Source organism: Hypanus sabinus, chromosome 8, assembly GCF_030144855.1.
Source record: "Hypanus sabinus isolate sHypSab1 chromosome 8, sHypSab1.hap1, whole genome shotgun sequence".
Taxonomy (NCBI): domain Eukaryota; kingdom Metazoa; phylum Chordata; class Chondrichthyes; order Myliobatiformes; family Dasyatidae; genus Hypanus; species Hypanus sabinus.
This window is the reverse complement of record NC_082713.1, coordinates 20,038,626-20,051,368: the sequence shown is the minus strand read 5'-3', so window position 1 is coordinate 20,051,368 and position 12,743 is coordinate 20,038,626. Positions and strand designations below refer to the sequence as shown.

The 12,743-nt window shown below is 42.9% G+C and overlaps 1 protein-coding gene across 9 annotated transcripts in view; it reads left to right on the top strand.

Annotated features, from left to right (window-relative positions):
• rxfp2l (relaxin family peptide receptor 2, like) overlaps positions 1-12,743 on the top strand; it is a 118,195-nt gene that overhangs the window by 62,052 nt on the left and 43,400 nt on the right. For 8 of the 9 annotated variants that reach the window (XM_059976795.1, XM_059976789.1, XM_059976788.1 and 5 more), the window contains 2 exons: positions 269-374; positions 8,095-8,166. In XM_059976795.1, the coding sequence (XP_059832778.1) occupies positions 269-374; positions 8,095-8,166 (178 nt within the window). Of the gene's footprint in view, positions 1-268; positions 2,254-8,094; positions 8,167-12,743 lie in introns of all 9 variants that reach the window. The other variant, XM_059976796.1, reaches the window with a different exon arrangement.

The following is a 12,743-nucleotide window of genomic DNA, read 5'->3' as shown; positions in this document are numbered from 1 at the left end:
CCTTATATTCCCCTAAACACTTCACCCTTAACCCATGACCTCTAGTTCCAGTCTCACCCAACATCAGTGGAAAAAGCCTGCTTGCATTTACCCTATTGATACCACCTCATGGTTTTGAATACCTCTGTCAAATCTCCCCTCAATCAAAAAATGTGTTTCATTTCTACCAATGTATCTTGCTTTATGTATTAATTCTCCTCAATTCTCCTCGTTATTTCCATTCCTTTGCATATAATTGGTTCAATTACTATCTTATCCTTCCTTGCAGCACTTGAGATGTATCCGGAAGGGTGCATATGTAAAGGCTGGGCAGTCAGTTGTGAAGTTGCAGGCCTTCTCACTGTTCCATGGGTCTCGTCCAATGTGCTTGTACTGTAAGTAACTCCATAGCAGTCAAAAAACATGTTGGATGGCAGAGCTACCTGTAAATTTATTTTTCACTTTATCTTTACTTTTCATAGTCCAACACTTGGGAAGGGCTGCCCCTCCCCCTTCTCTCTTTTTCCTTCCCCCATTCTGGTTCCCCCATACCACTTTCCTTCTCCTCACTTGCCCATCACCTCCTCCTTCTGTTTCTCCCATTGTCCACTCTCCTCTCCTATCAAATTACTTCTTCTTCAGCCCATTACCTTTTCCACCTATTAACACCCAGCTTCTTACTTCATCCACCTCCCCCACCCACTCATCTTCCCCCTCATCTGGTTTTACCTATCACCTGCCAGCCTTTACTCCTTGTCCTACCTCTAACTTCTTTTTCTGGCTTCTTCCTCCTTCCTTTCCAAGTCCAGATGAAGGGTCTTTGCCTGAAAATGTGACTATTTATTTCCCTCCATATCATAAATGCAGGATGACTTGCTGAGTTCCTCCATTATTTTGTATGTGTTGCCCATGATGCACCATCAATAGCTCTTGGAGACATGAGGCGAGATATAGGCTTTTATTGGCTGGAAGAAAGAACAAGCAGCAATTGACCACCACACTACATCCTGGAGACTGAGGCCGGGCTCAGGCCCCAATCGCCTTTATACTGGAGTCCGTGGGAGGAGCCACAGGAGCAGTCAGTGGGGGGGGCGTGTCCAGACAGGTATATGTAGTTCACCACATTCACCACCCCCCCTTTGTTTTAAAAGAGAGTCCCCATGGGGCGAAGTTTCTTACAAGTATATTTACAGGTTAAGTCTATCAGGTGGTTGAATCTGTTGCTGCGATCTACGTAGCACCGACTGTGATTGCACAGGTGCCTGTAGTGATTGCACCGGAGACGGTGGTTGTGCTGGTTCCGGCCTGACTGGAGGTGTCAGCCCACTAGGCATCAGTGATCCCTCATGCGTGTGCGAGGTGCCTGGTATATGCGTGTGCGAGGCGCCCGGTATGGGAGTGTCGTGAGGAGTCTGTGTAGGGCTTGGTGTGCATGGTCACCTCGGGTACAGGGTTCATAGTTACTGTGGAGTGTTTGGGGTAGTGGTCTACTGCTCCTGCTGGCGCCAGGTTGCAGACGGAGACCGCGTCCTCCCGCCCATCAGGTAAGACCACGTAGGCATACTGGGGGTTCGCATGTAGAAGGTGAACCCTCTCGACCAGCGGGAAGTATTTATTGATCCTCACATGTTTCCGGAGCAGTACTGGCCCTGGGGATGTCAGCCAAGCCGGTAGGGTGGTCCCAGTGGCAGACTTCCTGGGAAAAGAGAATAGGCGCTCATGAGGGGTGGCATTGGTAGACGTACATAACAGGGAGCGGATAGAGTGGAGTGCCTCGGGGAGGACCTCCTGCCAGCGAGAGACCGGCAACTGTTTTGACTTAAGGGCTAAAAGTGTGGCCTTCCACACTGTGGCATTCTCCCTCTCCACCTGTCCATTTCCCCGGGGATTATAGCTCATGGTCCTACTAGTAGCGATGCTCCTAGCCAGCAGGTACTGGCGCAGCTTGTCACTCATAAACGAGGACCCTCTATCACTGTGGATATAGCAGGGATATCCGAACAGAGTGAAGAGCTGGCACAGGGCTTTTATGATGGACGTGGCAGTGGTGTTGGGGCAGGGGATGGCAAAGGGGAACCGCGAGTACTCATCAATAATGTTGAGAATGTAGACATTGCGGTCGGTTTCGGGGAGTTCGTGGACTCGCGACTGGCAGTGGCAGGTGGCGGGGTCTGCAATGTCCACGGAACCGGCGGGGGATCGCGCGGCTGGACAGCATCAGCGTTGTGCAGAGCAGCCTCCAGCGTGCTGGCCGTCTCGATCGCTGAGCCTAAGGTAAGGGAGAATACTTTCAGACTTACTCTAGATAGTAGTATTTTGTACATTGTGGCAGGTTCAGTCACTGGAATCTGTTCCAAGTATGATTGGAAGCATGCAAGCCAGAGTTCAAGGGCAAGAGCTGCTTCTGAGTCTTAAGGATCAATGTCTAATTTTTCCGGACGTTAAGTGCTTTCCATGTTTTAAACTTCCAGCCAATAAAATTTATGCACCATCAATAACTCTCTGAGACGTGAGGCGAGATATAGGCTTTTATTGGCTGGAAGAAAGAACAAGCAGCAATTGACCACCACACTGCATCCTGGAGACCAGGGCGGAGTCCCCAATCACCTTTATACCGGGGTCCGTGGGAGGAGCCACAGGAGCAGTCAGCGGGGGGGGGGGGGGCGTGTCCAGACAGGTATATGTAGTTCACCACAGCCCACGATTTCCAGCACAGAATCTTTTGTGTTTAAACTAACTCATTGTGGTTTGAGCATCAAAGTACATAATTCAAGGTACACTGATTGGAAGAGTTAACATTAAAATAGAATTTGGTAAGGGGAGGAGCATTCAAAATACCAAGGTTAACTTTGCAATGCATCTGTGTAAATGCATAATATGGAGCTTATAAGGTTGGTAATGCAAAAAACAAGATAGAAATTTAGAGCCACATTGCACTACACCACAGAAACAAGCCCATTGGTCCATTTAGTGCCAAAACAAACTATTATTCTGCCTCGTCCCATCACCTCACTTGCACCATACCCCTTATACCCCTTCCATCCACGTACTTATCCAAACCTCTTCAATGTTGAAATCGATCTCATGTCAACCACTTCCTCGGGCAGCTCATTCCACACATGCACCACGCTCAGAGTGAAGTTTCCCCCTCAGGTCCCTCTTAAATATTTCACCTTTCTCTTTTAGTCTATGGCCCACAGACCTAGCTTTACCCAGCCTTAATGGAAAAAAACCTGCTTGCATTAACCCAATCTATACCTCTCAGTAGTACCCCTGGCATAGTAGTGAATTGGTTTTCATAACACGGGTTTACCTCCCACTGCTGCCTGTAAGGAGTTTATATGTTCTCCCCATAACCACATGGGTTTCTTTCGGGTGCTCCTGTTTTCGCCCACAATCCAAAGGCATACAGGTTGGTTGATTAAAATTGCTCTTTGTAAATTGTCCCAAGATTTGGCTTGGATTGAATCGGCAGGGTTGCTGAGTGGAACAGCTCAAAGGTCCAGGAGGGCCTATTCTGTGCTGAATCTCAATAAATAAATAAAGTTTGTATACAGTAGGGATAAATAACAGAGGCATGACATATATTAGTAACAGATTTTGCTCCAAGAAAAAGATTATGCTTATTCTTCCTGGCTGCTAGATATTTTTCAAATGTATATAGCAAAATAGAGGTGGCATTTGAATCTGGAAGATATTAGTGTTGAAGAGTGCCCTCAACATTGGATGATGTTGAATAATGGTAAAGGTGCGATCACGTTACTGTGGACACCACCAAATATTGGTGAGGAAATAGAGGAGCAAGTGGGGGCAAAGTTGTTACTGAGAAATGCAAGAACCCGAGGGAAGTGATAATGCAAGATTTTAGCTACTCCAAATTCAAATGGGCCAGTAATCGAGGGCATAAAAAGGAGGAGTTTCCAAATTCCGATCAGAAGAATTTACTTAATGTTTCCCGACTCAACCAGGTTGAGATGGTCTTAAGCAAAGACGTCTCTTAGGTGTTGAAATTTATAGCAAGAGAGTATCTAATAGAAGAAGTTCAGCTTATAACCATATAACAATTACAGCACGGAAACAGGCCATCTTGGCCCTTCTAGTCCATGCCGAACGCTTACTCTCACCTAGTCCCACCTACCTGCACTCAGCCCATAACCCTCCATACCTTTCCTATCCATATACCTATACAATTTTTTTTTAAATGACAAAATCGAACCTGCCTCTACCACTTCTACTGGAAGCTCGTTCCACACAGCTACCACTCCCTGAGTAAAGAAGTTCCCCCTCGTGTTAACCCTAAACTTTTGCCCCATAACTCTCAACTCATGTCCTCTTGTTTGAATCTCTCCTACTCTTAATGGAAAAAGCCTATCCACATCAACTCTATCTATCCCCCACATAATTTTAAATACCTCTATCAAGTTCCCCCTCAACCTTCTACGCTCCAAAGAATAAAGACCTAACTTGTTCAACCTTTCTCTGTAACTTAGGTAGGTGCTGAAACCCAGGTCACATCTCCTCTGTACTCTCTTTAATTTGTTGACATTTTTCCTATAATTCAGTGGCCAGAACTGTACACGATACTCCAAATTTGGCCTCACCAATGTCTTGTACAGTTTTAACATTACATCCCAACTCCTATATTCGATGTTCTGATTTATAAAGCCCAGCATACCAAAAGCTTTCTTCACCACCCTATCCACATGAGATTCCACCTTCAGGGAACTATATACCATTATTCCTAGATCACTCTGTTCTACTGCATTCCCCAATGCCCTACCATTTACCATGTATGTCCTATTTTGATTAGTGCTACCAAAATGTAGCACCTCACACTTATCAGCATTAAACTCCATCTGCCATCTTTTAGCCCACTCTTCTAACTGGCCTAAATCTCTCTGCAAGCTTTGAAAACCTACCTCATTATCCACAATGCCATCTATCTTAGTATCATCTGCATACTTACTAATCCAATTTACCACCCCATCATCCAGATCATTAATGTATATGACAAACAACACTGGACCCAGTACAGATCACCAGCCTCCAATCTGACAAACAGTTATCCACCACTACTCTCTGGCATCTCCCATCCAGCCATTGTTGAATCCATGGTGAGCTTTGGAGAGTGAAAGAAAAGCCTAGAACAAACACACCTAAATGGAGTAGTGCCAGTGGTGCCAATGTCTGCAATGTATGAACTGGATTGGGGTGTTGAAGTGAAGAACTGCCATAATGGAGGAATTGAAATGTAGGATAGGGAGGGGGAATCCTTATAAAGGAGGTGGTTCAGAAATACTTTAGCACATTCCTACAAGAGAACAATCAAAGCTGGAACATTCTGAATCTGAAGTTAGTTCAAAAAGTGGTAATGATGTCCATTAGACCATAAAACATGGCAGAATTAGCCTACTTGCCAATCCAGTCCTCACCATTCCATCATGGCTGATTTATTATCTTCCTCAATCCCACTCTGCTGTCTTCTCCGCATAATCTTTGACACACTTACTAATCAAGAACCTATCAACCTCCTCTTTAAGTATGCCCAGTCACTTGGCCTCCACAGCCATCTGTGGCAATGAATTCCACAGATTCAACACTGTCTAGCTAAAGAAATTCCACCTCATCTCTGTTCTATATATTTCTATTCTGAGATTGTGGCCTCTGGTCCTGGACTCTCCTATCATAGGAAACACCCTCTTCGCGCCTACTCAATCTAGGCCTTTCAATATTCGATAGGTTTCAATGAGATCTTCCCTCATTCTTCAAAATTCCAGTGAGTACCAGGCCAGAGCTATTAAAAACAAAACAGTCCTCATATATTAATCCCGGGATCATTCTAGTGAACATACTCTGGACTCTCCCCATTGTCCACCATGTTCTATTGAATGGTGGAGAAGGCAAGATGGTCCAAATGCACCCCCTCCTGCTTCTGTTTCTGATGTTTTTATACCTTTAAGTCTTAGTCCAGGTGTTCCCTCATCACAGTCTCAGTTCACTCCATTGCGGACATTTATAGTAGCAGGTGCAGAAAGAAGGCTGGGCAAATCATCAGGACACCAGTCACCCCGGCCACAAACCATTTCAGCTGCTTTTGTTGGGCAAACGGTGCTGCAGCGTTAAAGCCAGGACCAACAGGCTACGGGGTGGATTCTTTCTACAAGACATTAGACTTTTAAATGCACATCTGTACGTTGCAACAGAGTGACAATGCAAAGATTTTTACTCCCTGACCTTGTTGGATGTATGTAAGATTTAAATACATTTTAATGTGTAGAAAAAAAGCTTAAATGCAGAAGTGAGATGAGAGGAACTGTTCTTTGCAACACTATTGCACTTAATTATGACATCAAGCAGTGCTAACCAAATTGAAGTCGCAGAAATTCAGAATCAGAATCAGGTTTATTATCACTGGCATGCGATGTGAAATTTGTTAACTTAGCAGTAGCAGTTCAATGCAACACATAATCTAGCAGAGAGAGAAAAAATAATAATAAATAAAATAAAACATAATAAATAAACAAGCAAATCAATTATGTATATTGAATAGATTTTTTTTTAAATGGGCAAAAACAGAAATACCGTATATTTTTAAAAAATCAGGTAGTGTCCAAAGCTTCAAAGTCCATTTAGGAATTGGATGGCAGAGTGGAAGAAGCTGTTTCTGAATCGCTGAGTGTGTGTCTTCAGGCTTCTGTACCTCCTACCTGATGGTAACAGTGAGAAAAGGGCATGCCCTGGGTGCTGGAGGTCCTTAATAATGGACGCTGCCTTTCTGAGACACTGCTCCCTTAAGATGTCCTGGGTACTTTGTAGACTAGTGCCCAAGATGGAGCCGACTAGATTTACAACCTTCTGCAGCTTCTTTTGGTCCTGTGCAGTCGCCCCTCCATACCAGTGATGCAGCCTGTCAGAATGCTCTCCACTGTACAACTACAGAAGTTTTTGAGTGTATTTGTTCATACGCCAAATCTCTTCAAACTCCTAATAAAGTATAGCCACTGTCTTGCCTTAGAGGGAGCTGTCCAGTGGTTGGGGTGGGGGGCAGTCTTTACACAAGAACAACAGTGTTTGATTGTCAGAAGCCAATCATTCCAACCCTCATTTGTCATTGCAACATATCTTCAGGCCATTAAAGAACATACCATCAATTAGTATTTAAAAATAGTAAGGAATATGAATAAGGGGGAGGAAATGTGACATTGCTGAAACAATCTCTGCATTCAATTTAATGATATCTAAAAGCCAATGAACAACAGAGGAAATTGTTGTTATATGAAAAGTCAACTGATTGCTGTGACAGAAAGAATGAAAAGTCTCAACAGACACAAGGAAAGATTGAGAGAATTGGACTACAGCATGTGGAAAGCCAGCAACAGTTGATATCAAAACCTATTTATATAACCTTGCTTTAACTAACATTATATATATACCGGCTAGGTAGCCTCCAACCTGATGGCATGAACATTGACTTCTCTAACTTCTGATAATGCCCCTCCTCCCCTTACCCCACCCCTGACATATTTAGTTGTTTGCCTGTTCTCCATCTCCCTCTGGTGCTCCCCTCCCCACTCCTTTCTTTCTCCTGAGGCCTCCCGTCCCATGATCCTTTCCCTTCTCCAGCTCTGTATCACTTTCACCAATCACCTTTCCAGCTCTTAGCTTCATCCCACCCCCTCCGGTCTTCTTCTATCATTTTGCATTTCCCCCTCCCCCCACTACTTTCAAATCTCTTACTTTCTTTCCTTTCGGTTAGTCCTGACGAAGAGTCTCGGCCCGAAACGTCGACAGCGCTTCTCCCTATAGATGCTGCCTGGCCTGCTGTGTTCCACCAGCATTTTGTGTGTGTTATTATTTTGTCTTTTCATGTTTCCACTTTGAACTACATAATTTGTATTAAAGTGCTCTACAAAAAAGCTATTATTATTATTATCATGAGCCAGTTGTTTCTTCTTCTGTTGAAACGTTTATACTGATGCAGATGCTCAATCCAGTAAAACAGGAATAATTTGGAACATTTGCATTAGATAAGAGCTCGCTGTTGTTCTAAATGTTGTGGCAAATACAATGGAAAATGTGTTCAGAATGCATTTTTATGTCCCTTTCTTCATCTAGAGATCTAAATTATAACAACTTCACAACTCTCACAGATGAAATGTTCATCAGATATCAAGAACTGGATGTACTGTGAGTATTTCAAGAACAAAGAATACATTAATTAGCCATTGGAATAAAAAAGATAATCAGCAAAGATTATTATCAAGATTCACAAGTTGAAAATTGATGCACCATCAATAACTCTAGGAGACTTGAAGTGAACAATAGGCTTTTATTAACAGTGAAAAGGGAGCACGACCATGTTGAAGACTGAGGGAGGAGTAGTGCCCCAATCACCTTTATACAGGGGTCTGTGGGAGGAGCCGTCAGCAGAGGGGTGTGTCCAGAGAGGTATACATACTTTACCACAAAAATATAAGTGGGAAATATAAGTCAGTTGTCTCATTTTAAAGCAGTACAGGTCTCTCTGATTTGCAGAAATCCAACTTTACAGAAATTCTTCATTATATTTTAAAGCACTTTTCAAGGTACAATAATAATAAGTTTTGTGATTCATTGGAGACCTTCACCATCCAAGATAATGCCCTCATCTCATTACTCCCACCAGGGAGATGGTACAGAAGAGGGTAGACATGCCCTTAACATTTTAGGAACAGCTTCTTCCCCTCCATCATCAGATTTCTGAATGGTCCATGAACACTATCTCACTATTTTAATCTCTTTTTTCACTTTTTTTTTACAGTACTATGCAAAAGACTTAGGTATATATATAGTGATTTTATGTATTGCACTGTATTGCTGAAATGGGTTTCTATTATAGACTGAGTGGAAAAGGGGAAGGAAGATGGGAATTCACAGCTATGAAAAGGGGAAGGGAGAGGGGAAGGAGCAGGAAGCACCAGAGAGACATTCTGTAATGACCAATAAACCAATTGTTTGGAATCAAATGATCTTACCTGGTCTCATCCATCCTCACCATTTCCAACATTCTTTGCTCCCACCAGATTTACAAACTTGCTCTCTGCTCCATGTTGACAATACAGTACCATGCAAAAGCCTTAAGCACCCTAGCTATATACTGTATATGTATCTAAGACTTGGGCACAGCACTGTATTTCTTATTGTAACTTATAGTAATATTTTTATTTTTTGAGCTGTACTGTTACTGTAAAGTAACAAATTTCATGATGTATGTCCATGATAATTAGATTCAGGTTTAATATCACCAGCATATGTAGTAAATTTCTTGTTATGCAGCAGCAGTACATTACAATACATAATGATAAGCAGTAAATTACAGTAAAGTGTATATCGAAGCAAAGAAACATAGAAAACCTACAGCACAAACAGGCCCTTCAACCCACAAAGTTGTGCCGAACATGTCCCTACCTTAGAAATTACTAGGCTTACCCATAGTCTTCTATTTTTCTCAGCTCCATGTACCTATTCAAAAGTCTCTGATAAGACCCTATCATATCCGCCTCCACCACCATTGCCGGCAGCCCATTCCGCACAGTCACCACTCTCTGAGTAAAGAACTTACCCCTGACATCTCCTCAGTACCTAGTCCCCAGCACCTTAAACCCATGTCCTCTTGTGTCAACCATTTCAGCCCTGGGTAAAAGCCTCTAAATTAAATAACTTGTGCAAAAAGAGGAGAAAAGTAGTGAGGAGGTGTTCATGGGTTTGATGTTCATTCAGAAAATCTGATGGCAGAGGGGGAGAAGCTTTTCCAGACCTCCTCCCTGATGGTAGCAATGAGAAGAGGGCTGATAGGGGTCCTTAATGATGGATGCTGTCTTTCTGAGGCATCGCTCCTTGTAGATGTGCGATGTTGTTGTCCATGAGGGAGCTGACTGAGTTCACAACTTCCTGTAGCTAATTTCAATCCTGTGTAGTGCTCCCCCCCATACTAGATGGTGATTGAACAAATTAGAATGCTCTCCATGGTACTTCTGTAGAAATTTGTGAATGTCTTTAGTGACATACCAAATCTCTCCTCAATCTCCCAATGAAATGTAGCTGCTGCCGTGTCATCAATATGCCAGCCTAGGATAAATCCTCAGAGAGGTTGACAACCAGGAACCTGAAATTGCTCACTCTTTCCACTACTGATCCCTTGATGAGGATTGGTGTTGTGTACCCTTGTCTTACCCGTACAATAATCAATTGGTAAAGTCCACAATCAATTCTTTGGTCTCACTGAAGTTGAGTACATGGTTGTTGCTGTGACACAACTCAACCAGCTGATCTATCTCACCTCTGTACACCTCCTCATTAACATCTGAAATTCTGCCAACAATAGTTGTGTCATCAGCATCTTTACGGATGGCCTTTGAGCTGTGCCTGGTCATGGGTGTAGTGAGAGAAATAGCAGTGAGCTTAGTACACATCCTTGAGGTGTGCCAGTGTTGATATTAGTGAGGTGGAGCTGTTATTTCTCATCTGCACAGACTGTGGTCTTCCGGTGAGGAAGTTGAGGATCCAGTTGCAGAGGGAGGTACAAAAGCCCAGGTTTGGATCTTTTTGATCAGAACTGTAGTAATGATCGTGTTAAATCATTGAGCTGTAGTCAATGGACAACATTCTGATGTAAGTATTAGTATTATCCAGGTGATCGGAGGCTGTGTGAAAAGCCAATGAGATCGTATCCGCTGTAGACCAATAGGCAAATTGCAGTGGGTATAGGTGCTTGCTTAGACAGGGGTTGATTCTTGCCATAACCAACCTCTCAAAGCACTTTATCTCCATAATCAAGTCAAGTCATTTCGACCATAACTGCTGGTACAGTACACAGTAAAAATGAGACAGCATTTTTCAGGACCATGGTGCTACATGAAACAATACAAGAAACTACACTGAACTACGTAAAGCAACACAAAAAGCTACGGTAGACTACAGGCCTACCCAGGACTGCATAAAGTGCACAAAACAGTGCAGGCATTACAATAAATAATAAACAGGACAATAGGCACAGTAGAGGGCAGTAAGTTGATATCAGTCCAGACTCTGGGTATTGAGGAGTCTGATGGCTTGGGGGAAGAAACTGTTACAAAGTCTGGTCGTGAGAGCCCAAATGCTTCGGTGCCTTTTGCCAGATGGCAGGAGGGAGAAGAGTTTGTATGAGGGGTGCGTGGGGTCCTTCCTAATGCTGTTTGCTTTGCAGATGCAGCATTATGAAGATGTGAGTGCTACTGGATGATATTTGCTAAGGCAGCTCATCCTGCTCTTCTTGGGCATTGGTATGGTTGTTGCCTTTTTAAAGCAGGTGGGGACTTCTGACTGTAGCAGTGAGAGATTAAAAATTTCTTTGAACACTCCTGCCAGTTGGTTGACATAGGTTTCATAGTCCTACCAGATACATCATCAAGGCCTGTCAGCTTGCAAGGGTTCACCCTCTTGAAAGACGTTCTGACATCAGCCTTCGAGACCAAGATCAAAGGGTCACCAGATGCTGCAGGGATCCTCATAGCTATAGTTTTATTCTCCCCTTCGAAAACTGCATAAATGATGTTGGAGTGAAGGATTCATAATGTTAGGCTTCATTTTGAAAACCCTGCCAGAGCTGATGTGTATCTGATTCATCTTCTGACCACAATCGGAATTGTTCTTTTGCTCTTGAGATTGCCCTCTATAAGTTGTACCTGGCTGTTTCTAATTCTGATATTTATTAATGACTGAGCACAGTATCTATTCCATTAGTTCAAGTATGGATGGTGTTAAGGTAAAGATTTAAAGAAGTGAAATTAGATAATTATAGCAAGTACACGCAATAGTTGTAGTGTGATCAACAAAAATGAGTGTGATCTTCTCCTAAGGGGTTGTCTATTGGTGGGTCCTCTAGTGGCTGTAGACGGTGATCCAGGATGTACATATTCTGGTGCAATTGGGCAAAATACAATAGGGTTAGCTTATAATTAAAATTTCACCTTTATTTAATTGATTTAAAATACAATCCAGGTCTGTCTCCCACCCCAATCCGTATCATCCATATCTTTAAAACAAACCTCCAGTTTTTTAACATCAGTGAAGCCTTTTCTGCCTCCCATTGGAAAATGCTGCATTTTTGGTGGTTCTGCAGAAGAGTTATCAAGGTCCTTTTGCCAGCACTAATTCCACCAAAGTACAGACCACAATGGTAGCACCATCCAGAACAATGGCCAGACCAATGCTGACCATGCCATGTGCTGCTGGCTCTCAGAGTTTCAGGAATCTGATATATAAAGTATATTACAAGGAGTGCATGCATTTTTTTGTCTGTTGAAATGTGTAAATCAAACAGTGCCATAACAATGCGAAGCTGATTGTTGTCATGCAGATTCAGCCAAATAAATTGACCATAAAATTAGACCTTCCTTGAGAGGATTTAAAGGCATGTCTAACACCTATGCAATTGTCAGAGGGTATACTCCATTTGTTGCTCTGACATTGCAGACTGCAATTGGGGTACTAACTTGAAATCCTTACTGGAATAAAAAGATCAATACAATAATGTAAGAATGAATACTGGCCATTTCCAAAAGTTTGCGCTGTTTCCAGGAAAACTGCTTTTATTCAGTTAATCTACTTTAACAAATACCTTGGAAGTATTTGAAGTGTGATTATTTATTCATTTATTTAGAGATTCAGTGAAGAATATGCCCTTCCAGCCCTTTCAGTTGTGCTGCCCCGGCAACCCCCAACCACACTGATTTAGCCCTAACCTA